The sequence below is a fragment of the Muscardinus avellanarius genome (assembly GCF_963383645.1).
Source record: "Muscardinus avellanarius genome assembly, chromosome: 6".
In the NCBI taxonomy this organism is placed as follows: domain Eukaryota; kingdom Metazoa; phylum Chordata; class Mammalia; order Rodentia; family Gliridae; genus Muscardinus; species Muscardinus avellanarius.
This window is the reverse complement of record NC_137791.1, coordinates 134,114,625-134,137,667: the sequence shown is the minus strand read 5'-3', so window position 1 is coordinate 134,137,667 and position 23,043 is coordinate 134,114,625. Positions and strand designations below refer to the sequence as shown.

General features: G+C 55.4%; 1 protein-coding gene across 3 annotated transcripts in view; it reads left to right on the top strand.

Moving 5' to 3' along the window:
* STX18 (syntaxin 18) overlaps positions 1-22,795 on the top strand; it is a gene marked incomplete at both ends in the record, with an annotated part of 109,072 nt that extends 86,277 nt beyond the window's left edge. For all 3 annotated transcript variants that reach the window (XM_080697974.1, XM_080697973.1, XM_080697975.1), the window contains 6 exons: positions 6,126-6,235; positions 10,767-10,855; positions 18,179-18,237; positions 19,667-19,736; positions 21,982-22,062; positions 22,700-22,795. In XM_080697974.1, coding sequence (XP_080554100.1) covers positions 6,126-6,235; positions 10,767-10,855; positions 18,179-18,237; positions 19,667-19,736; positions 21,982-22,062; positions 22,700-22,795 — 505 coding nt within the window. The remainder of the gene's footprint in view (positions 1-6,125; positions 6,236-10,766; positions 10,856-18,178; positions 18,238-19,666; positions 19,737-21,981; positions 22,063-22,699) is intronic.
* Between the last annotated feature and the right edge of the window lie 248 nt (positions 22,796-23,043).

The window sequence follows — 23,043 nt, the reverse complement described above, 5'->3', positions numbered from 1 at the left end:
CGTCTGTCTGTCTTCCCTCTGGGCTGCATGCAGACTCTGGGAGCCGTGTCCACGCAGCAGCCTCGTCCCACTGCGCTGCCTGCCCTGGAGACTGATAGCAAAGGACCGCTGAGTGTCGTGTCTGCTCCAGGCCTTGACAAGTGCTAAGCTGGCTTTGGACGTTCCAAACACAGCACGCAGCAACACTCTGGGGCAGATCTCCTGTGTTGGGCGTCCACCACTACTCTCGGCTCCACTGGGTCACTGGGGCTCCTGGCCCATGGCACACAGCACTGGTTATGGCCGTGAGTCTCACGGTGATGGGGTTCAAAGTGGACAGCAAAGGGAAAAACCTTAGCAGAGTGGCATTGAGCTGCCAGGCGTCTCCTCCCCGTGACGTGTGGCGCCGTCTACCAGCAAAGCACACTGGTCACTTGCTGCCCAAGGGGTTTACTGGTGCCGGTTCACGCAGCCACCTTCTCCCTGAATATCAGAATTTCAGACTCCCAGCAGGCAAGCAGGCGTTCAGCACGTTCTGCCTGTGTAAGCACACACAGGAGCCATTCTCTGCAGTTAGGATGGTCAATTAAGGTTTCCAAAAGCCAAGTTATCAGACTCCAGCCCAGGGCTGGCTGCGAAGGATGGCAGATGGGGCCTCCTGTGAGCTCTTTCCAGCCCAGGTGTTAGATATGGAATCTAAATGCCAACCAGAGCATCTGTGGAAGACAGTAAGTAGACGGGTCAGGCTACCTGTCGGCAGGTAGCTTCCTGTACTGAAGGCAGTTTGAGAAGAGCAATAAACAATCTCTGCCCTCAGGGAGCTCAGAGGCAGACTGGGCTGGGCTGCTCCATAAACATGAAAAGTTAGCCAGTCTAATCAGGCTCGTCAGAGAGGGTGGTACGATCAGGGACAGGCAGAGCTGGGAGCGCAGGCTCTGCAGCCAGCAGCCTGTGTTTGAACCCCAGCTCTGCATTGACCGGCTGTGTGACAGTGGACAGACTGCTTAATTTCTCTGTGCCTGAGTGTCCTGTCCTGCAAATTGAGAAAAAAATATGGTGCCTGTCGTTTTATAGGGTTGTTGTGAGAGCAAAATGAATGAACACAGGTAAAGTACTTATAGTGAGTTAATAAATGTTAACTTGTACTGCTGTCTACCAGTAAACGCTTACCCTGTGCCAGGCAGTATGTTAGTTTATGAAAAAGTATCAGTATTGCTGGGCGTGGTGGCACACACTTGTAATCCCAGCACTTGGGAGACTGAGACAGGAGGATCGCACAGGTTTGAAGCCAGCCTCAGCTACTTAGTGAGGCTCTCAGCAACTTAGTGAGACCCTGTTTCCAAATAAAAATATAAAATAGGTCTGGGAGTATAGCCGGGAGGTAGAAAGCCTCTGACTTCCACCCCCAGTACCACCAAAAGAAAGTATCAGATCTCATCTTATGAATGAGGAAACGGGCTGATCACATTTGAGTCCGCTGTCCAGCTGAACTCAGGTTTGAGCCTCAGAGTGAATACAAGCAGTGAGATTGTATCAGCTGTCAGAAGGAGGGACCTGGGTAGCTGAGGAAGCAGGCTCGGAGAGTGGCCCAGACACGGGAGACCTGCGTACCCAGCAGGTCAGGCTCCAATGCCAAGGTGGCCTCTGGTCTCACACCCGCCAGAGGGGAGGAGCAGGTGTCACTGTGTGGTCCCACGCGGAGACCAGGAGGAGCCCAGGTAACGTACAGAGAGGCTGTGCTGCCACCTCTTCAGTTCCTAGTCTCAGTAGGAACTTTAGTTTTGACTGAAATAGAAATTGAGATCAGTCAGATGGGACTTGTTCTCATTTAGACAGTGAGGCACAATGGTCTGCCGGGTAGCTGACCTGCACCAGTTTCTTGGAGCAGCGACCTCAGGGGGTCGTTGTGTGGCCTTCGTGATGGGGCCTGAACCTCCCTCTGGTTCCCCCTCACCCTTTGGCAGGAGACACCTGCTTAAAGCATACATGCGACTCCATCACACCCGCTTCCCGTGTCTAGAGGAGGCTGGACTCAGCAGGCTTCCGAGCTGCAGCGACCAGACCGGGACCTTTGCCTCGCAGTCAGTCCTCAGAGGCACAAGCTCTGCCAGGTTTAATCCCAGTGCCATCATCCCCCAAACCTGAGTCAATCAGAAATGTTTCCCTTTCCAGAAAATAATGTGGTTAGATGTGCCCGGCCTTTTCATCAGGAAGAGGGCTAATCTAGAGATTTAGATTCCTCTCTGAGTCTCTTTTTACTGGTTCAGGGGAATTTCTTTCAGAAGGCACAGTACAGCACACAGAAGCCCAGGGACATATCCAAACGCACAGCCATAGCCTGTACCTCGAAACAGCTATTTCGTCCTTATCCCGTAGCGGGTCACCTGACCCTGTCTGCACCCACGGCTGCTAACCTGGCTCTAACGTGTGCTGGGCTTTGGCCCCTGCTGCAGAACACTTCGCTTTGTCTAGTACAGTGATGTTCTTAGAAGTGAAAACTGTTGGCTGCGTTCTCAAGGGAGTTCTCAAGGGAGTTCTCAAGGGAGAACTGGGAAGAATAAAAGTCTGAGAGATAATAGATTGGTCTAACACTGAGTAGGTTAGAACACAAGCAGGTCCAAAGGCTGGACAGCGCCGCCGCCCCCACCAAGGGCGTTGGTGCGTCCTGAAGGGCTGGTCCACCCGACTGTGAGTCCAAAGGATAAGTGAGAATTCCCGAGGGTGTTCTGAGGAAATCCTGCTGACCCAGATACGGTTGACTCCGAAAACCCTTTCCCTGGGCAGACTGGTTCGAGAAACCCTTGGAGCTCAGGTTCTTGGGTCTTTATGTTTCTCTGTGCCCTGCTACGCAGGCCTCCTGAGGGGACCCCGGGCTCTTCAGACACTGGGCCAGCGCACATCATAAAACACTGCCTAGGCCGGGCGTGGTGGCGCACGCTTGTAATCCCCGCGCTTGGGAGGCGGAGACAGGAGGATCACACAGGTTCGAAGCCAGCCGCGCTGGCGTAAGAGACCCTGTTTCAAAAATATAAAATAGGTCTGGGAGTGTAGCCCGGAGGTAGAAGGGCTTCCAGGAACCCCAGTACCACCAAAAATAAATAAATAAATAAATAATAAAACACTGCCTGCATCCCTGGCTGGACAAGAGACCTCGCGTTAGCTATGACCGGCTTCCTGATGTTAATACGGTCCCGATTTCGCTACATCTCATTTCTTCTCCTTTTATTAACAAAAGCATGGCTTTCTTGTAATGCATATCACTATACTTCCCTGGTACTTGAAGAACGGACTTGTATATTATTACTTATCATTCAGCCCTCTCGTTCCAGCTAGATGGTAAGGTTGATAGGGCAGTGGAGTACCTCTGACCTCTGTAGGCCCACAGCCTCTTGGCCAGGACCCTCACATCGTAAGAACTCAGTCAATTTTCCATTCTGAGGATGATGATGGTGGTGAGGAAGATGGCGGAAAACCGGAGGCAGCAGTGCTGTCATGCCGGGCCCATGGCAGGGATTTTCTTCCATTCGCTCTCTACAACGGGGGCCTTACAGCCTAGAAAAGAGATCAGCAAACTGTGGCCCATGGGCCAAATCCAGGCCTCCACCTGTTTTTCACGGCCCTTCACCTGTGCGTACTTTTTACATTTTCTCAAGTCTGTAAAACAAAAAAGAAAAAGAAGGAAAATAGGAGACAGACAGTATGTGATCTACCGAGTCTGAACTATGGACCTGCTGGCTCTTTAACAGAAGTGTGTTGGCCTCCGCTGAGAACAGCCTCCCCAGGCGAGGGACGTCTGCTTGTTGTAGAATGCCGTCTCGCTCGTGGACAAATGTGTACTCTGCTGCACGGGCAGGTGTGCAAGTCGTGGCCCCGGAGGCCCATAGCAGCTGGACACACCTGAGCTGGCCTACACCCCGTTGAGCGGCGTGGACCACTGGGTACAGGGCAGAGCCGGGTGGCTACAGATGTGCACGCCTCCCTTTTGCACACGCCTCAGAGCAGACCAGTCATCAGCTTGTGGCCTGTGCTGGCGGGTGGGACACGTGGGGCGGCACCGGCTTAAAGACAGTCGCTTAGCAGGCGCGCGGTGGATGCCCAGTGAGCACCTGCCCCGGTGGCTGAGCCACGGTGGGGAGGGCACAGCCCAGGTGGCGAGAGCTGTCACCTGCTCGCAAGCCACAGCCCCGAGCCCAAGCAGCCTCAGATTGTAGAGTGTGATGCCAGGACTGCAAACATCTTTTCTGCCCAGAGCCTTTGTTGGGGGCATAAAAGAAGTAGAAGAGTAATACTTAAATCTGGAATAATAATCACCTCTCTCTAATATTCCTAGAGGCCCCTGTTGAAGGTTGCAAGGACCTTCTCCCTCGTCTCTTTCTCCTTCCTTCTTTTTTTATCCTTTTTTGGCCTTTTCAATTTTAAATAGAATCCTACCAGTTTTTAAGTCAGGGACCTGAAAACAGCAGCCAAGTAGAAATCGTGTTGACTGTAGTTCTGAAATGCTCAGCCTTCAGTTAGATCGATTTAAATAAACCATGGGGCGTACGCTGACCTTTCTGAGGGCCTTTTAAAAATGGCTTTTTGTCAAATTGCCTTCAACTAGATAATTTGTAATTTCCCTGAGGATTTCAGCAGACATTCTGTGTATAATTAGAATCTCTTTTTATCACTTTAAAATGAAGCGCTCACCTTTGTCTCAGTCCGCTGCACCGTAGCCTTTCACTGGTTTTAAATTGAAAACTGGTCCCTTGCCATATTCTGGACACAGAGGACCACAGACGCTAGAGGAGCCCTTTAGCTAAAGGTCAATTACGCCCGTCCCCTTCCTGAGCAACCTGGGCCTGAAGCCGTGAAGTGGGCGGGTGAGGGGGTCCGCAGTGACGGGAGGGGGCAGCGTACTAGTGTGGGGTGTCAGAGGCAAGCAGTCGGGGTCAACCGGGTCATTCGGAGCCCCAACAAAATCAGGGTGCGTCCAGGCCAGGAAGAGTGGCAGCTAGGCGATGAGGTGGTTACATACAAGGGCTGACTGGTAATAAATGCAGAAGACTCCTGGAGGCCAGGCCTCTCCGTGCAGGAGAGAGGAAAGGGATGGAGATGAAGGAACCTGTGGCCGTGACTGGAAGGAAAGAGACTGGTGTCAACTCGTGCGTTTCTGTTTCCATACGTTAGATGGAAGTCAGCATGGTTGGGAGGGGGTATGCATGGATACACATGAAGAGGTACTTTCTAGCTTTGTCCTGCAAAGCCCTGCTCTCTGGGAATGCGCTCTCCTGAGGACCGAGGCAGGAACAGCAAGGGTGTTGCAGAGCGCCCTTGCTGCTCTGGAGCAAGCGGGGCTAGAGGGCCAGGAAGGGGCGCTTCATAGACAGGGAAGTCAGGAAGGCCTCTGTGGGTGGAGAGCAGCTCCTAGCAAGCGCAGGGTGGGAAAGGGGAAGGGAGGCGAAGCACAGAGGCCGGTTCCCGCAGTGAGTCCCTCCCGCCAGTCGCCAGTCGCTTTCATAGTTAAGTTTTGTTTTGTTTTGCTGTACTAGGGATGGAACCCAGGAGCAGTCTACCTCTAAGCTACACCCCCAGCCCTTTTTTTTTTTTAATTCCTTATTTTGAAACAGGGTCTCACTGAGTTGCAGAGGGCCTAAGTAGCTGAAGCTGGCTGCAAACCATGATCTTTCTGTCTCAGCCTCCCAAACGCTGGGCTTACTAGTGTGCGCCACCATGCCCAGCCATACTTAAATTATTTTTAAGTACATACGTACATGCATATGCAGCAGTGATCTTGCATGAAAGCAACACTGGCCGATTCATGTTCCTCCCACTTCCCGGATTTGCCGTAGGGGGGACCGCCAGCCTTCCCTGCCCAGTCGCTGAAAGGGGGTCCATCCAGGGGTGCTCACTGCAGCCCCAGTGCTGTCACTGCACTGCGGCTGGAAACACAGATGGGTGCCAGCCCCCACCCTAAGGCAGCAGCACCCAGACCTCGCTACAGGCCAGGGCAGAGGTGTGTCCCTGCGGCCACTGAGCCCCAGGCCATGACTCCGTGCCCCCTTGGAGGAACAGAGCGGAAGTGCAGGAGTCCCCACAGCTCTCTTCTCTTGCCGAAAAGAAAACGGTTTCAGAAGGAAATTAGATGACTGCCAATTATTTCTTCTTAGATCTAGGTTGGAACCAGAACCAAAGACAAGAGAGTCCGCGACTTCTGAGAAGGTTTCGCAGAGTCCTTCCTCCGACTCTGAAGAACAGCCTGCCGCTGAAGACGGGCCAGGTAGGAGTTAATAGAGATCTGCCTTGCATTTCTCCTTATGACCTCTAGGTAAGAATGCATTCGTAGAAAAAAGGACCCCCCACCAAGGGGTGGAGTCGCCTGGAGTGACAGCTTTTGTCTGTCACAGTTGGGTGGGAAGAGTCCCCCATTGTCCTGGAAACTGGCAGGGTGCTGAAGAAAGAGCCCCTGGAGCTGTGCACCAGTCGGGTGGGGCTGGAGCTGGGGACTCAGGAAGTACCAGGGCGCTGCTGAGGGGTCTCAGGAGCCCTGTACCAACAGCACTGCACTGCCCCAGGCAAGCAGGCGGCCTCAGCTCTAGCCCAGCCAGTGGAGGAGATGCTAGTATGAGCCAGTGTGCTTCCATCACCCTGGGTAACAGGCAGCCCGTGACCTAGAACCCTTCCTGACACACCGTGCATGCCAGAGAAACACAGTGTCTCCGTAAAGTCTGAAACTCAGGTCATAGATCAAGTTGTGACGTCTCCAGTGCGTCGAGCACGTGCACTTGGGTGGAGAACGCCTGCCTGGTGGCTGCATCGCAGAGGTGTGCAGGGATGTGAGGCGTGGCTGCACAGGTGCCACTGCCGGCCTCCAGCAGCCCTCTGCAGGCGGGCTTTATGAGCCTCTTAGAGCTGCCAACAAAAGGCTCGGAGAGGCTGGGTAACTTCAGGAGTGGCTGACCCAGGATTTGAGGCGGGTCTGTTTGACTCTGGAGCCCACATTTGCACAGGCTGCCTCCTGAGCATTTCACAAGCAAGGGCATTGGGTGTGCTCACATCTTTATATACCAGGAGGAGGCCAGAGGCCCAGCAGGGACCAGCAAGGAACGAGCCTTACAGAGCCTCGCTGGCATTCTGGGCACGCACTGGCCGCTCCAGTCGGCATTCTTGCACCATAATGTGACAGAATGACCATGGGACTTAGAGGAAAAATTTATTTTCTTGTGCTTTGGGCTCAGCCCATGTGAGGCCGGGGACCACAGATCTCAGGCATGGCGGCAGGAGGCACAGAGGAGAGCACATGCACATGGCTGCACTCCTCACATCATGGAAGCAAGAGAGAGAGCAGGAAGAGGAGGAGCCATATATAACACCCAAGGCCACACCCCAGGGGCCCCGCCAGCCACACCCTACGCCTGCTGGGTACCACCCAGGTAAATCAGTTACAGTAGCTCTGTCCACCTCTGAGGTCACAGCCCTCCTGGCTCATTATCTCCACGCCCAACACCAGTCTATGAGCTCTTCAAGGGGCCCTGGTATTGCTGCCCATCACACCCGCCTGATTGCTGCTGGCTCTTTTGAGGTCTGTGGGTGCCCGCATTTTACACGAGAGGAAACAGGTTGAAGGAATGCCCAGGCCGCACCCCGTCCTGGGCCAGCGGTTGTGACCCCACAGGCAGGGTTCTGCTGCTGTGCCCGCCTGCCCAGCACCACGCACCGAGGCCTGGGCGCGGCTTCTCAGAAGACAGTGTGGGAAGCAGAACTGAGTGTGCGCAGGCCACACACAGCATCCTCATTCATTCATTTGTTCATTCATTTGTTCAGGGAATGTCCTGAGGGCTGATGGGAGTGGCGAGCCAGTAAGACTCCTGGTGCCAGGCAGGCAGTGGCTCTCACATGAAGGCCTTTGGCCAGGCTGCCTCCTGGGCCAGGCCCGCCCTCCTGGGCCTAGGGTCCTTCCCCTTCAGACCCTGGGGAAGCAGGCGTGAGGTCACACAGATGGCTGTGAGCTGGCCATGTGTGATGGAGCGATGTGGCTGCTCCCAGAGGCCAGAGACCAGGGGGAGTGAGGTGCTTCCAGCTGAGAAAGCACGTGGCATGGAGGCCAGGGCAGTGCCTGGTGGGGCTGGAGGGCAGAGCAAAGGGATGTGGGGCGGAGAAGGTGGCAGGGTTCTCTGTCCTGGGCCAAAGGTGATGAGAAGACCTGCAGAAACAGTCACACCTTTTGGAACCTGAGCTGTCATGTAGACCTAGGGTCTTGGTGCAGGACTAGTGGGCACTTGCAGGGGGTGGCCTCTTCTGGTGCTGCCCGGGCTCTCGTCCATCCCGCTGGCAGAACTGCACAGCTCTTTGTCCAGGCCTTTCCCCTTGGGGCAGGCTCTGCACCCCACGTGCAGGCTCTAGCCCCCAGCATGCAGAGGGTGAGTTACCTGTGCACGCTCACTGCCGCTCTTGTCCAACGCCCCTTGGTTTCTGCCCCTGGGAGCTCACAGCTGACAGGAGGTCACAATTCTAGGTGCAGGCAGAAAGTCAGTAGTCCCCTAAGAAAGGACGGAAGTGGGGACAGTCCAGCCAGAGGGCCAGTGAGTCTGGACCTGAATAAATGGAGGCTTCGAAAGTTCTAGCCAGAAGGAGCAGTGTGAACCACTGCTCAGAGCCCAGAAGTATGGAGATTGGTAGGAAGTGCAGGCGAAGAAAGTCTTTGGGGAAGGAGAGGCACGGTGGGGTTTGAGGCGGCCGGACCCATCTGCGCAGGCGCGGGACGCCAGACCGCTTGTCTACACGTGGGCGTTGGCGAGGGCTCATGAGGGCCGCGCACTCCCGGCCCTCCACAGAGTGTGCCCGCCAGACTCAACGTGTCTCGGGAGCTCTGCTAACAAAACGTTCCCAGCCTGGCTCAGCGCTCTTGTATGCTTGGTTCAGACAGGAACAAGGCTTACGCCTTTCTAATTGTAGTGTTCGTATCCTTAAAACAAAAGAGAAGAGAAAGAAGCCCCTAAAAGCCCCTAAAAGCTTAGAACAAGTGCGATAATGAAGACGAGCCAGGAGGCAGACGGGGCCGTGGGAGTGGGCGCGGCGGGTGAGAGGTGCGGAGGCGCCCACCCAAAGTCTGTCATCCGGAAAGGCAGCACCTCCCTTTGTAAAGATGCTTTCATCCAGGCCTTTATAAATATGTTTCTCTATAATGACAATTCTGGCAAAAAAAAAAAAAAACAGCTTAAAAAAAAACTAGAAAAAGAAAAGCCTCTGGTAAGTGGTGGACATGGAGGTGTGTGTGTGGACATATTTACTGAGGCTGAGGACGAAAGGGAGAAGTAGTCTGTGCCTCTGAGCCCCGGGCGAACCACTGGCCAGCCAGGGGCTCTGCTGAGACCGAGTCACCTGTGAAGGCCGGGCCTTCATTACAGCTTCCACCCAGGGGCGGTCCCTCTACACCAGCCCCATTTATGACCTGCACACGCTCTCCGGCATTGCACAGGGTGGTGGCTGTCTCTTTAGGAACCTGGGTTATTGATGGGCCTCAGTGAGGACCCAGGACATCTTCTGATCGTGATCAGGTGAAATTCAAATGTGCATCATTCGGCAGCTCCACGGCTAGCATCTGTCCCGGAGAAGCGCTCGTGGTACACGTGGCACGGTGGGGTCGTAGTGCTGTTCTGCCAGTGAAGACTGCAGCACACTGGAGATTGAGCCCTGAGGCCAGCTGCACACAGGGCTACAGGCCTGCGAGCCAAGCTGCCAGGGCGGCTGACTCAGGAGGGACCAGCCTCACCAACTCAGCCAGACCCTCTCTCGAATAAGAAAGGCTGGGGAATGTGGCTCAGTGGTGCAGCACTTGCCTGGCATGTGCGGGGCTCTGAGTTTAATTCCCAGCACTTCAACAACAACAACAGAAGATTAGTGTATGTTTGCAATGGAATATTATGCGGCAGTTTCCAAGAAGCTATGTGAACCAACCTGCCATGATCTGCAGGATGTGTTGATGAATCATAAGACGCAGGAACACTGTGTTGCCACGGATGTCTTTGGAAAACAAGCCACTGTGCACACCAGACTGTGTGTTGTTTCCGGATGTGGGGGTGAGCGGAGGCCAGACGTCTGTTTATGTGCAGTAACACTTCAAGTTAGTGAGGCTGCCTCGAAGCGCTAACTCCCGAGAGAGGAGCAGGATTGAGGAGCCGTGTAACGTTTCCTGTGTTTTACGTTTTTTTACAGTGGAAGAATCCATGTATTTTTTGGCCTCTAAAAGTAGAGGGAGAGCCGGCTGCGGTGGCGCATGCCTGTAATCCCAGTATTTGGGAGGCTGAGACAGGACAGTCGCTGGTTCGAGGCCAGCCTCAGCAACTTAGTGAGATCCTGTTTCAGAATAAAAAATCAGACAGGGCTGGGTGTGTGGCTTGGAGGTAGCATGCCCCTGGGTTCCATTGTGAGTGCAAAAATCAAAAAGGAGAGGGAGGCTTTAAATGTGTCGCGTGTTTTGAGTAAAACTCTTCAAGACTGGTTTTGAAGAGCGCCGGTTCAGTGTGCAGCCAGCCACTGCTGAATTCAGTGTGCAATGAGACGGTCCCCAAGTCTGTCTGTCTGTCTCTCTGTCCTTGACTCTCCCATGCACACCTGCGCACAAACAGTCTCAGGCCTCAACGTCAGCAGGGAGGGTCACCTCAGCAATGGCCACGCATCAGCCCACAGGTAGACACAGAAGTGCGTGTGGCGTCGCGCCCTGGCTTGCCGCATGCTCTGTCTGTTCCACTCCGTGCTGAATGAGCGCCTGGCCATCCATCTAGTTTCAGTATTGTGTTTTGTTTCAACAGAAAGGACTGTGCCCGAAGCAGAGCCTGAGTCAGGAACCTGGGGAGATGGCAGAGGTGAAGACGAGCTTTCCCCAGAAGAAATACAGATGGTAATGCTCTTCTCTGCTCTCCGTTAATTTTTAACTGGTCGTCCCAGAACCATTTTGTTGAGTAGGAGGTCATCCTCAATGCCCTTGCCCTGGTTTTATAACAAGGTTTAAAAATTACAAATGTGTCTCTTATATCCACTTCCCCACTTACTTTCCTAATTCCTAATACGCTCTTCATATGTTTTAAATTTTCAGTAGCATAATTGAAGAAATCACCTTGAGATAATTTTACTAATAATAGACCCCTTTTCACCAGCAGTAAAATTGTCTCCTAGACCAAATGCGTCTGCTTTGTAGCTGTTAAGTTGCCTGTGTACGGTAATGCAGAGGAAGAATAAGTCATGATTACAAAAGAAAGGGCAGGCGCCTCCTTGGGGTGCCTGTCCCTGGGGCTGGTTGGGGTCCTTTGTCCTCTCCGGTGGGCTCAGAAGGAAGGTGAGAAGCTTGACGAGAGCCCTGATCTCATGCCCGCAGCTCTCTGCTGGGGCAGTGATCCCCTGAAGCCGCCCTGCCTGGTGTCACGCTGTCCTCGGGCCCACAACAAGACCGTGGCTCCCTCACACAGGCCTCCCGATGGCGGGGCCGGCCAGCGCAGCAGTTGACAGTGGACAGAGCGTGCTGGTGGTGCTGTTAACAAGTGCATCGGAGCTGGTGGGACATTACCCTCTCCTTTCCTTGGCAAAAAGCAAGCAGGCTCTAGCCCAAAGTCCTCTACTTAGCATGCAGCACAGTAGGGTTTTCAGCCCTCCGTATGGAAGGGCAGGAGCGCAAGCCCAGGCCTCACCACACGACCACAGCTCTGCCGGGCTGGCATGTGTGCTGCTGGGTCTCCACGGAGGGGCCTTTCTCCCTGCCCCAGGAGAGTCCGGCCGGCCTGAGGGGCTCCTAGCCACCACAGAGCAGGCCAGCCTTGCTCTCATTGCTGTGCTCTCAGAGCCACAGCAGAGTTGGGAATTATTTGTTGAACAAGTGACTTTGCTGAGTGTAATATTAAATATATAGGTTGTTAGCCAGGCATGGTGGCGCACGCTTGTCATCCCAGCATTTGGGAGGCTGAGGCCGGAGGATTGTGGTTCGTGGACAGCCTCAGCTACTTAGTGAGGCCTTCTGCAACTTAGACCCTGCTTCAAAATAAAGAATAACAAATAGGACTGGGGATGTAGCTCAGAGGTAGAATGCCCATGGTTCCATCCCCAGACCCGCAAAAAAAAAAAAAAAAAAAAAAAAAAGTCTAGGTTGTTTTAAAGGGTAAGGCAGACTGGGCATGGTGGCGCATGCCTGTAATCCCAGTACTTGGGAGGCAAAAAACGGGAGGATCAGAGGTTCAAGGCCAGCCTCAGGAATGTAGAGAGAATGCGTCTGTGCAGTAACACGAAGACAGAGCTGTCTTTGCCCTGTACAGACAGAAGTAATTCCGAGCTGAGAAAGTAACTCAGTCACATTGTAGCGGCCTGTGGCGTCTTCCCCCAGCTTTGCTCCTGTCCCAGAGCCTCTGTCTCTGACCCTCTTTACATGGTCGTTGCCCTCCACACCAGTGTGCAGTGGTGCCCCAGAAGCCTCGCGGTGTCCCTGCGGGAGGTCAGAGAGATGGCAGCCAGGTCTCCAGGGAGGCAGCCCCTCCCCAGGCAGTGGGAGGGCCGCGGGGCGGGGCGGCAGCGAAGGCAAGGGGGCTCAGGAGGCCGAGGGCAGAGGGCCGGCAGGTGGGGTGGGGCAGGCTGCGTCGGCTCTGTGACTGCAAAGGACCCCATTCCTTCTTATAGCTAAAAATGGCAAAGCCTTTTAAAATCTCGTGGGTTTTCATCAGTTTATATAAAATAATTTTATTGCTGGAAATGATGAGTGGATACCCCACTTCCCCTAGCTAGAGATGAGAATGCCTACAGCCCTGTTGCTCTAAAGTTAAGAAAGCGTAAGCCCAGCGCGGTGGGGCACGCCTGTAATCCAGTACTTGGGAGGCTGAGACAGGAGGATCGCAGCTCAGCTCAGCAGCCTAGACCCTCTGCAGTACCACACACAAAAAGAGCGCGTTTGTGTTTAAGCAGAGTGCAGATGCAAACTCCTCTTGCTCTTTATGGCCCTGCCATTCTGCATAAAGGAAGAAGTCAGAATCACCGGAGTTGCTTGCCAGCGGCCCAGCGTTCCTCCTGTGGGCAGTGGGGGCGGCACAGGCGCTGGCCTTTGCTGAGTGCTACTGAGGAGCTCGGCTTTGGGGAGGGAGGCGGGCAGCGAGGCTGGCCCACTGAGAGGACCACTGAGCATTGGTTAGGCTTCCTCCTGTCGCTGTCTGTGTAATTTAGGGAAGGAAATTAGCCTTGCTGGCCTTTAGCCTGGTCAGAATGGATTCCCAGCAGGCTACAGTGGTGGCCGGCGAGGTGCCCAGCAGGGCCAAGATAGCCAGCAGCCATTCACACACACCGGAGCCTCACACCCAGAGACCAGCCATGGCGGGGCCACGCAGGTGTCCACGTGTGACTGCGTGCAAATCAGCCAGAGCGCAGAGTGCGTGCCTCTTTTTCCCTGGTGATGCCGATGTCCATGCATCCATCTCTTCCTGTCCTGAGTCCCCTGGACACACGCGGGGTACCATTCCCAGCAACGCTGGGTATCAGCATGGTAGCACCAGTGACTAGCGCAACGGAGCTGGCAGGACTGTGATGTGTATCGTGTCACTGGGTGATGGGCCTAAGGCCACCATGTGCAGGCTACTGCATGTCCCGTGAGCCTTCTTTCCCAACTGGGAAACATAGACAAGCACTGTATCTCAGAGTCTCACTACCTCAGTCTTATTTAAAAGGCTCAACCCTGAAACTGAGGAGAAAGAAATACCACACTATTGGTTTTAAATCGGAAAGTGGTATAGCAAATTGTGGCCATAATTTATAATCACTGTTTTGGAATTTTCCCTCAGGGTGAAATAATGAATTAAGCCCGATAATAGCAGTTTAATTTATTGTTTCACCCAAAGGAACAGTTGTTATATTTTACAGAATGGTTGCAGGGTATTATATGATCTACCCAATAAATTTCCATTTATAACTCAGGATATGGGTATCTCAGTGCCTTTTTGTTTTAGGTGTCATGTGGTCAGACTGTGGGGTCCGACTGTTTCCCAGTGTTACCTCAAGAAGTTCTCCTTTTCTAAGTCCATGTTTTACTCAAGCAAAACCAGCTGCGCTTGTTGATAGGTTCCTTGGGATCACTTTTAAAGAGAGGAATGTGCTGTCTATCGCTTAGATCTGCATAGACGGTATCCCCTAGCCCGTGTCCCCTGCGAGCCACGAAAGCCCCCAGCAGCCAGCTAGCAGGGTTTATGGTCTAGGGCCAAGCTCAGCCATCCATCGAGAACACGAGAATGGCCGAGCGTGGTGGCACGCACCTGTAATCCCAGTACTTGGGAGGCTGAGACAGGAGGATCGCAGGTTCACCGCCAACCTTAGCAACTTCGGTCCTCTGCAACTTAGGGAGACTCTGTTACAACAGAAAAGATGGACAGGGGTATAGGTGAGAGATAGAGTGCCCCTGGCTTCAATCTCCAGCACCCCACACAGAACATGAAAGTCGTTAGTACAGTCTGAGCATCATACAGCACGAGTTGAAGTAGAGGCCCCTGGGGGTTCCGAGTTCATGGGGTCGGGCGGGGTCAAGCGAGGGTCGCAGAACCGGGTGTGTCAAGGGATGTGTCGGAGAAGGCACATCTGTGAGAGCCCAGAGAGGGCCTGGGCGTGGGCTCCTGGGGCAAGGAGACCAGGTGGCCCGACAGGAGGTCCCCTGTGCTCCTCACTTGGCCGCCCTTGGAACTTTGCAAAGGAAATGCTTTTCCCAGACTCCTTCTTACCCAAAGGCCTCTGTAAGAAAGATGTGCTCTTTATCTTGATTTTATTTTATTTATTTATTTTTATTTTGCAGGTCTGGGGATGGAACCCAGGGGCATTAGACCGCTGAGCTACACCCCCTGCCCTATTTTTTATTCTTTATTTTGAGACCGGGTCTCACTGAGTTGCGGAGGGCCTCACTAAGTAGCTGAGGCTGTCCGCGAACCACGATCCTCCGGTCTCAGCCTCCCGAATGCTGGGATGACAAGAGTGCGCCACCACGCCCGGCTTGAGATTTGCTCTTTAAAACTATAGGATTCAATTCACACCGTGGAGTTGTAAACTTTAGGCCAGCTTAGGAACTCTTCAGCAGAACCGTCAGGAGGTGGCCTGCCCTCTGGGTGAGCTAATGCAGCTACATGTCACCACGGGCTCACACGCCTGCCACACGGCTGGGCCAAGGGCTGCTGTGTGCACCCCAGCACACCGTGAGTTGGGCAACCCCATGTAGAAGGGGCAGTGCTGGCCCCACTGTAGCGAGAGCCCGTGGCCTTTCGAAGGCCACCTCGCTCCATGCCTGGTGTTGTACGCTGGGTACAAGTCCCCAGGGGAGGTCGTGGGTGGGGTGGGGGGTTGATACGGCTGGAGTGACTCACTGTGCCTTTGTAGGAGACCTGGACAGGGTACACATGGGCCCCACCAGGTTCCCCAGAACGGCGGCCGACTACTGTCGCGCTGGGGACCCTGGGCCGCTCATCTCAGTGACTTAGGTAGCAGCTGCGGCCTGCTTTCTCAGGGTGCGTAGACACCCCTCCTGTGTGCAGACTGGAGACCCGGCCCGTGGTCTAGCACTGCACCTGCCCAGGACCAGGAGGTGGATGGCCATGGGCCAGAGGTGGACACTACAAGAGGAGGCTGTGTGCATGCGTGCGTGTGTGCACGCGTGCACGTGCACTTCCCCAATGGCCGAGAGAGTGAAACGGCCAGGGACTTCAGAGCATCCAGCCACCCACTCTGCGTTTCTAGAACCTGTCTCCCAGACAATAACCAGTGCTACGTATCCCTGAGAACACTGAGAGCTCGCCGTGTGCCTGTGCTTGGTACACAGCTTACTTGTTTAACTCAAGGGCTCCTTCTAACAGCCTACTGCTAAGTGCTGTGTTTATCCCCATTTTAGTGAGGAAGGCCAAGGTCCAGAGAGCTTAAGCGACCTGCCCAAGGTCACACAGCTTAGAAGTGAAGGGCTGGGAGCCCCACATCCTCAGGATCAGGCAGGAAAGGGTAAGACCTGCCACATCTGTACACTCTGATAGGCCGCCCAGGATCCAGGAACTGGTCCAGGGTCACCCAGGAGCTCCCACGAGCCACAGGACCGGCTCCCACATCCACCGGGCACACTGCCACCTCCCGGGGACAGGCACACTGATGTGCCATTTGGAAAGTACCTGAGCCTGGTGCCAGTGAATGCCAGCCCCTGGCTGTTACCCAGCCAGCCTGGGCCTGCTGGGCCCCGTTAAGCAATGGCGGGGCACAGTCTGAGGAGTAGGGGATATTTTTTTTTAATTCAGTTTCATGTAAGTCCGCTCTCTGGAATGGAGCAGCTGTACACTGAAGCTCCTGGCCACTGACAGGTCTCTTTCTTGGCCCTGACCATTTCGGGTTCCCTAAAGCATCTGTGTCTTGCTCTTCCTTTGGGGATGTGTTTCTCAGGCAGCATCCAAATCAGAGCTAAGATCTGCCCCCAGTGCACCCTGAGCTTACAGAGGCTCTCAGAAGTAACAATTACTGAGGGGCCCACGAGGAAGTGCAGCCCTGCCACAAGCCCCGGGCTTGGGAGGAAACAAAAAACCTTTGTTCTCAAGGAACATTTCAGCAATAAATCACTTCAGACCACTAGTTAATTTTGTTTAGGAACAGTTTCAAAGCATAAAAGGACTGTGGATTTAAAAGGGCAGGGCCATATTTTATCATTAGAAAAATTCAAAGAAAATGCCTCCTCAACCCCCCCCCCAAGATAATCCTGAGTGGCACCTAAGACAATCAGTCAAAGTAAATTAGCACCCAGAGCTGCAGTAATTACATGTTTTCCGTAAATACTGGCCCGTAAGCCATTGTTGAGTTGACAGTTAACGGAGTTCATACTTCCAAACTCTGCAGTGAATTTTTTATTCTCCTGAATAGCCTTTTTGATGCCTAATTAAAGGGGCTCTAAGCAGTGGCCCTCGGCAGCAGTGAGGTGTGGCCGGCACTTCTACCCTTCCAGCTGCCTGGCCAACCCACCCGTGTTCCGACCCAGTGGGCCCAGGATGCAGCGGAGGCATCTGTTTTGCTGAGAAGCAGGGCCCTACAGCATCAGGCCCTGGGCTGGACTCGGGGTGCAAGGAGAAAGTCAGGCCTGCCCAGGAGGCAAGCCAGGCCTCCCTGGCCAAGATGACATGTCAGGACAGAGCCAGGTGTGGGGGACCGCAGGGAACATAGTCCTGGAGCATCGAGCAGGGCGCCCCAAGCTCCCGGCCAGGCCGAGCTAGCCTGTGCAGAAGGGCACTGAGCTGCGAGCTGGTACTTGTGCTCTGTGAGACTGGGTCCTGATGCCCAGGCAGGATGAAGGGGCAGGGCCGCAGGGAGCATCCTGCTGTGACAGGTGTCTGGCCAGGGAGTCAGAGACAGATTGGAGGCGGGCTTGGGATGCCAAGTGTAGACAGCTCACCAAGCCAGGGACTGCAAAGCCTCTGAGGGCAAGGGCTTCCTTGCGTGTGTGCCCCTCCCCCCACAGCGCTTGGCAAGTCTCAGAAAATGCCTGTGGGCTTTAATACACACGAAGGAAGAAGCGCTAGAGAGCTGCATGGGTTCCACCCTCAAGAAACCCAGTGGGCCAGGAGTTTCAGACACGCACAGTCTAGCAAGACAGCAAAGGATTAGTATCCTAGGCCACTTCCAGAAAATGCTCAGCCAAGAACAGAAAACTGAGACGGGACGGCGAGCTTGGGAGCCAGAGTGGGTCTCTGGGATGAGATGGGAGGACCCCGGGCTCAGCCTTCAGGGGTCAAGTGGCTGTATCAGGCAGGGCCTCAGGCTCGAGGCCAAGGCAAGGAGACCCCAGGGTGAGCCATCGCTCGGGCCCCTGGGCCTCTGTCCCCACTGGGCGGGCCAGGAAGTCAGATGGCCCCATCTGCCATGGCCCACACCTGGTCCTCCCTCAGACCGCTGTTCCGCAGGCGGGCAGAAGGATATGGGATTGTGGGAGGTGGTGGGCGCTCACAGGGCCCTGGATACCTCACGCTGGGGAGGAACATCAGCACACGCTGAGTTGGGGCAGACCCAAAAGGAACCCAGAGATGGCAGCCGCCATCTCTGGGGTCTCCTGAAGAAGGGCAGATGCTCATGGTCTTTAGCAGCAGGCATTGCCGGAGACTGCGGGGAGAGGGACGTGGTGGCGGGGTTGGGCGGAGTGCTCCTGTAGGCACCTGCCCCTCGGTGCAGTGTCATCCTGAACCTGTTTGTTTGCTCGCAGTTTGAACAAGAAAACCAGCGGCTGATTGGTGAGATGAACAGCTTGTTTGACGAGGTGAGGTAGGTACGCGCCCCCTTCCTGTGCCCACGTGCCCCCACCCTTCCCAGGTGACAGGCTGCGCTGGGCTGGGGACGCTCTGGTGCCTGTGGGTCACCTGGGTGTGATGGCGCTGCCCACGGGGCAGGGGCTGGGCTGGGTAAGGGCGCCTGCTCCACTGGGGTCTGCTTCCAGGGCCACACACACAAGTGCCACCGCGGGTGTGGTGGCACACGCATATAATCCCAGCATTTGGGAGGCTGAAACAGGAGGATCACATGGGTTCAAAGCCAGCCTCAGCTACTTAGAGAGGCCCTCTGCAACTTAGAGAGACACTGTTTCAAAATAAAGAATAAAGCCGGGTGTGGTGGCAAGCACTTGTAATCCCTGCGCTTGGGAGGCAGAGACAGGAGGATCATGCAGGTTGGAAGCCAGCCGTGCTGCTTAAGAGACCCTGTTTCCAAATAAAAATATAAAACATAGGTCTGGGAGTGTAGCCTGGAGGCAGAAGGGTTCCATCTCAAGTACCACCAAAAAAAAGAATAAAAAAATAGGGTTGGGGGTGTAGTTCGGAGGTAGAATGCCCCTGGGTTCCATCCCTAGTACCACAAAACAAAAAACAAACCAAAAAAAAACAACTGTCGGGAGCATCCTGGATGTGAGAGCTGGGACCTGGGGACTTGCTGCACCTGCGCCATGGGCACTCCCCAAGTAAAATCCTGACTCCAGTCACTCAGCCCAGATTTCCTCCTACAGCTCTTGGCCTTGGTCCTTGGAGCTGGGCCTCCAGGGCTCCCCACACCACCTCCGGTTCCTCCCTGAGCCTGAGCTGCTCCTTTTCTCCCTAGGCTCCTCTTCCATCTCTCCCTGATGGGTGGGAGTCCCAGCCTCACATATGCTTTGCCTCCTGCCCCTAGCATGCCTCTAGAGGTTCTGGGGCTGAGCCCAGGGGTGCTCTACCTCTGAGCCGCACCCCCAGACCTTTTTTATATTTTGATTTTCCAGTGGTCTTGCTAAATTGCTGAGGCTGGTCTCAAACCACGATCCTCCTGTCTCAGCCTCTCAAGTACTGGGATGAGAGGCTGACAGGCATGCATCCACATGCCCAGCTGGGACTTGTATTTTATAACCAAGGTACAACGCTATGTTCCCTGGTCTCTACAGACTAGCACAGAATGCAGGGTACTTCACACGCCCACCTCTCGGGACTGAGAATCGCCTTACAGAGTTAGAGCGTATTTCCAAGAAGTCCCATGCCTAGACTAGTCTGGGAGATGAGGAAGGCGAGTCTGTCACTGGAATTCCTCCTCCAGCAGTCTCCTCTCTCCCATCCGACACTGGGGCTCATGCCTCTGCCCAGAGAGGTGGTTCCTTTAGAAAGCGTAATATTCCTGTTAGATTACCAAGTGCTAATGATTAATATGTAACTTATTGATTCTTGTTTTCCTGCAGACAAATCGAAGGGAAAGTGGTTGAAATCTCCCGACTCCAAGAGATTTTCACAGAAAAGGTTTTGCAACAGGTAAGCAAAAACAGAAAACACAGGACTTTTAAGTTTTAGCCTAAAAGAGCAACGTACTGAGACCTGGGGGCCTCTCTCCTGAAAGCTCCTGTTCTCTGTAGCTGTGGGCAGCTGGGTGAAAGCCTGGTGGCCCTGGAGCGGCCTCTGTGGGCCGGGGAGGCCGTCCTGGGGACCCAGGCCAGGCTAAGTACAGGCTAAGCAGGCCCGGCCTGGGAGTCAGGCGGCTCAGTTCCGGCTGTCCTGGGACAAGCCAGGTCGCCCTTCTGTGCTGCAGTTCCCCATCTGTGAGGGGCAGCCCTGCAGGATTGCTGTAAGGTTCCAGGGTGACCTGCAGACGAGCCCAGTGCAGTGCTGAAGGGGGCTATAGCCAGTCAACTGCGGCACCGGAGCTCAGACGCTCTCCAGGTGCCAGGCCCACGCAGCCTCGGGTACGTGTTCTCGTGGGAAAAGGATTGTTCTCTTAAGTGAACTGTCAAGTCATTTCTACCCACCTACACTTCTGAGATCCAGCAGCTGGCACAGCTCTTCACACCCTGCTAAGCCGCAGACTATGGGAGGGTTTGAAAGCCAAAATTGCTGTTCTCCAGTGTGTCCCACGGGGCGCTTGGTCCATGCACAGAACGGCTTCCATAAGCCACGCAGCAGCTCACTGTGAACGGTAACGGAGTCTAATCCTGCTTCAGAAGCTCAGGGTCACAAGAGCCGCCCTTTTCAGAGGCACCTTGAGGGATCCGTCCACGCACGTGTGTGCTACGCCGTAACCGAGCAGCCCAGCGATTGCCTTCATATAGATGCTTCGACTTGGTGACCTCATTCAGCTGCCTGGCGTGTGCAACAGCCAGACCCGGGTCCCCAGAGCATACCCAGGACACACTGCTGCAGGAGGCCAGCCGTGTGCACACGCCCAGGTGCCAAGGGTGCGATCCGGTACACCACCACACACCGTGTGCGCAGCGGTGCTTCTCCCAAGCCTTGCTCCTTGCCTGAAAGATGGGGCTGAATCAATCACCTGCCTCGCTCTTAGCCGGGCAGTTGGAAGTGCCTGGCGCCTGGCCAGTCACAGCGGACTCTTAACTACCTGGGCTGTGCCATTCTTTCTAGGTGGTGCTAAATCCAGATAGTGCCCTGTGTGGGTAGCACAGCCAGCGGACGCTGGCAGGGAGCGCTGCCTTGAGGAGCCTATTTGCGGTACAGCGCAGTGAGGCTGTCCACAGGCGGGCAAGGGAGGCCGCACCACCCTGGGCCCCTGCACTCCACGAATGGCCGGAGCTTTTATTTCTTTAATGGCCATTCCCGTGCACCGGGCCAACGAGGCCCTCCTGGGGAGAAGAGAGCACTGCCCTGCCTCCTGCCCCTCAGCTCTGGGCGCTCGACCTGGGGAGCAGGGCCTCTAAGACCTAGGAAATGGCGTGTCTTTCTTGGTGTTTCTGTCGGTGTCCCTGGCCGTTCCCAGCCAGTGCCTCATAGGGACGCGGGCAAGGCCGGTCTCCTGCTTTGAGACCCTCCTGCAAAGTGTGCAAAGTGATCCCGTGCCTCTCATCTCTACCCATCGTGGCTGGGATCGTGTGGCCAGGCCCGCTTTCCTGGACTCTACACCCTGAGCAAGCACACGCCCTGCCAGGCGGGACTGGAGCAGCCTCGCCTCAGCCGAAGGCGAGCTGGCGTCGCTCGCTCTGAGCAGGCTTCCCCGCGTGACGCCAGGATCCCTTCCTCTGCAAGGGTATGGAGGCAGTATTATCTGCGAGCAGCCGGCCTCACAGTTAGCACGACAGCTCCGGGAAGCTGGCTGAGCCCGAGACACGCCGCGCTGGTTGGAAGCTAGCATGTGTATTACACAGCGCCTGCCTTTTGAAGCTTGCTTTTTTGGGCTTCTGGAAAAATAAGTGAGGGGCCACCGGCAAAGCCCTGGCATGCGATAGCCATGCCACGAACAGTGGCTCTCGGCTTCTGTCCTGTTACACAGTGAGTGGCCCGGGAGAGGGGGCAGGTAGGGCACAGGCCCTGGGGTCCAACACGGCGGGATTCTCATCCCGGCCTGCCACTGGGCCCTCTGTGACTTGGGAGTGAGTAAACTCTGAGCCTTAAGTTTCATAAACTCGGGGTGATATCTACCTCTCGGGGCACTGTGAGGGGTCAAGGTCTGTGTGGGGAAAGCCGCGGGCCCTCAGTGAGCGGCCGCCACTGAGTTCCCCATGATGTCTGTGGGGGAGAGGAGAGAGTATTTATCCCAGTCTTCCCTCCACAGGAAGCCGAAATCGACAGCATTCACCAGTTGGTCGTGGGTGCAACAGAGAACATCAAGGAGGGCAACGAGGACATCCGAGAGGTGAGTGTTTCTGGCCCGGGCAGCACCGCATCCCAGAGGTCTCGCTGGCAGGGCTGCCCCAGGGCCTTGGGGGGCAGAGCCCGGGGCCAACCCTATGACCGCATGGCCTCGGCCAGTGCCAAAGAGCCACAGGGGTGCATGAGGCCCACTGGCCACCTCAGCTGTGCTCAGGACCCCACCCCATCCCCACAGAGGAGCAGCGTGTGTGGGCCGGCTCCCTGAGCTCAGGGCTGGGTGCCTGGGGAAGCGGAGCCTGGCCGCTGTCTGTAGGAGCGTCTGAGGCCTCTGTTGAGAGATTTGGTCCTAAGCTCAGGTTTCAGTGTCACGCTGGGCCACCTGCTGCCGTGGTATTGCTGGGTGACACCAACCAGGGTTGTGACCGCCCTGAGCCTCCGCCCTGGACAGACACGGGTGGTTTCTGGGAGACTTGAGCGGGCTGCCCGGTTATGGCAGAACAGGGAGTTTTCTATAGGATTCTAGCCCCATTTGGCATTGCTTTATAATGATGGCTCCACCCGAGGTGAGCTCGGCTCGGGTTCGGGCAACACAAGTGCTGCTGAGGGGGGTGGGTGGGGCACGTGGGCTGGGGGCGAGAACCCCGTCCTCCCGGGGTCCACAGCGCACTCCCCCCCACCAGGCCATCAAGAATAACGCCGGCTTCCGCGTGTGGGTCCTCTTCTTCCTCGTGATGTGCTCCTTCTCCCTGCTCTTCCTCGACTGGTACGACAGCTAGCCGGCCTCGGCGGGCGCTCGGGACACAGCGACCCTGGCACTGCAGCGTGACTGTGAGCAGACTCTTATCAGGAAGCCAGATGAGGGGCGAGGGGGTTGGCAGACACGAGCTCACAAAGGCGTACCCAGGCCAGTGGCTTCAGGCTGCTAGCAGCTGGAAAGCAACGCGTGAACTGAAAGCGGTCTGCGTGGCACGGAGCAGCCCTGAGCGCAGGGCGGGATGGCGCCTAGACCTCGGGCGGCCGTGGC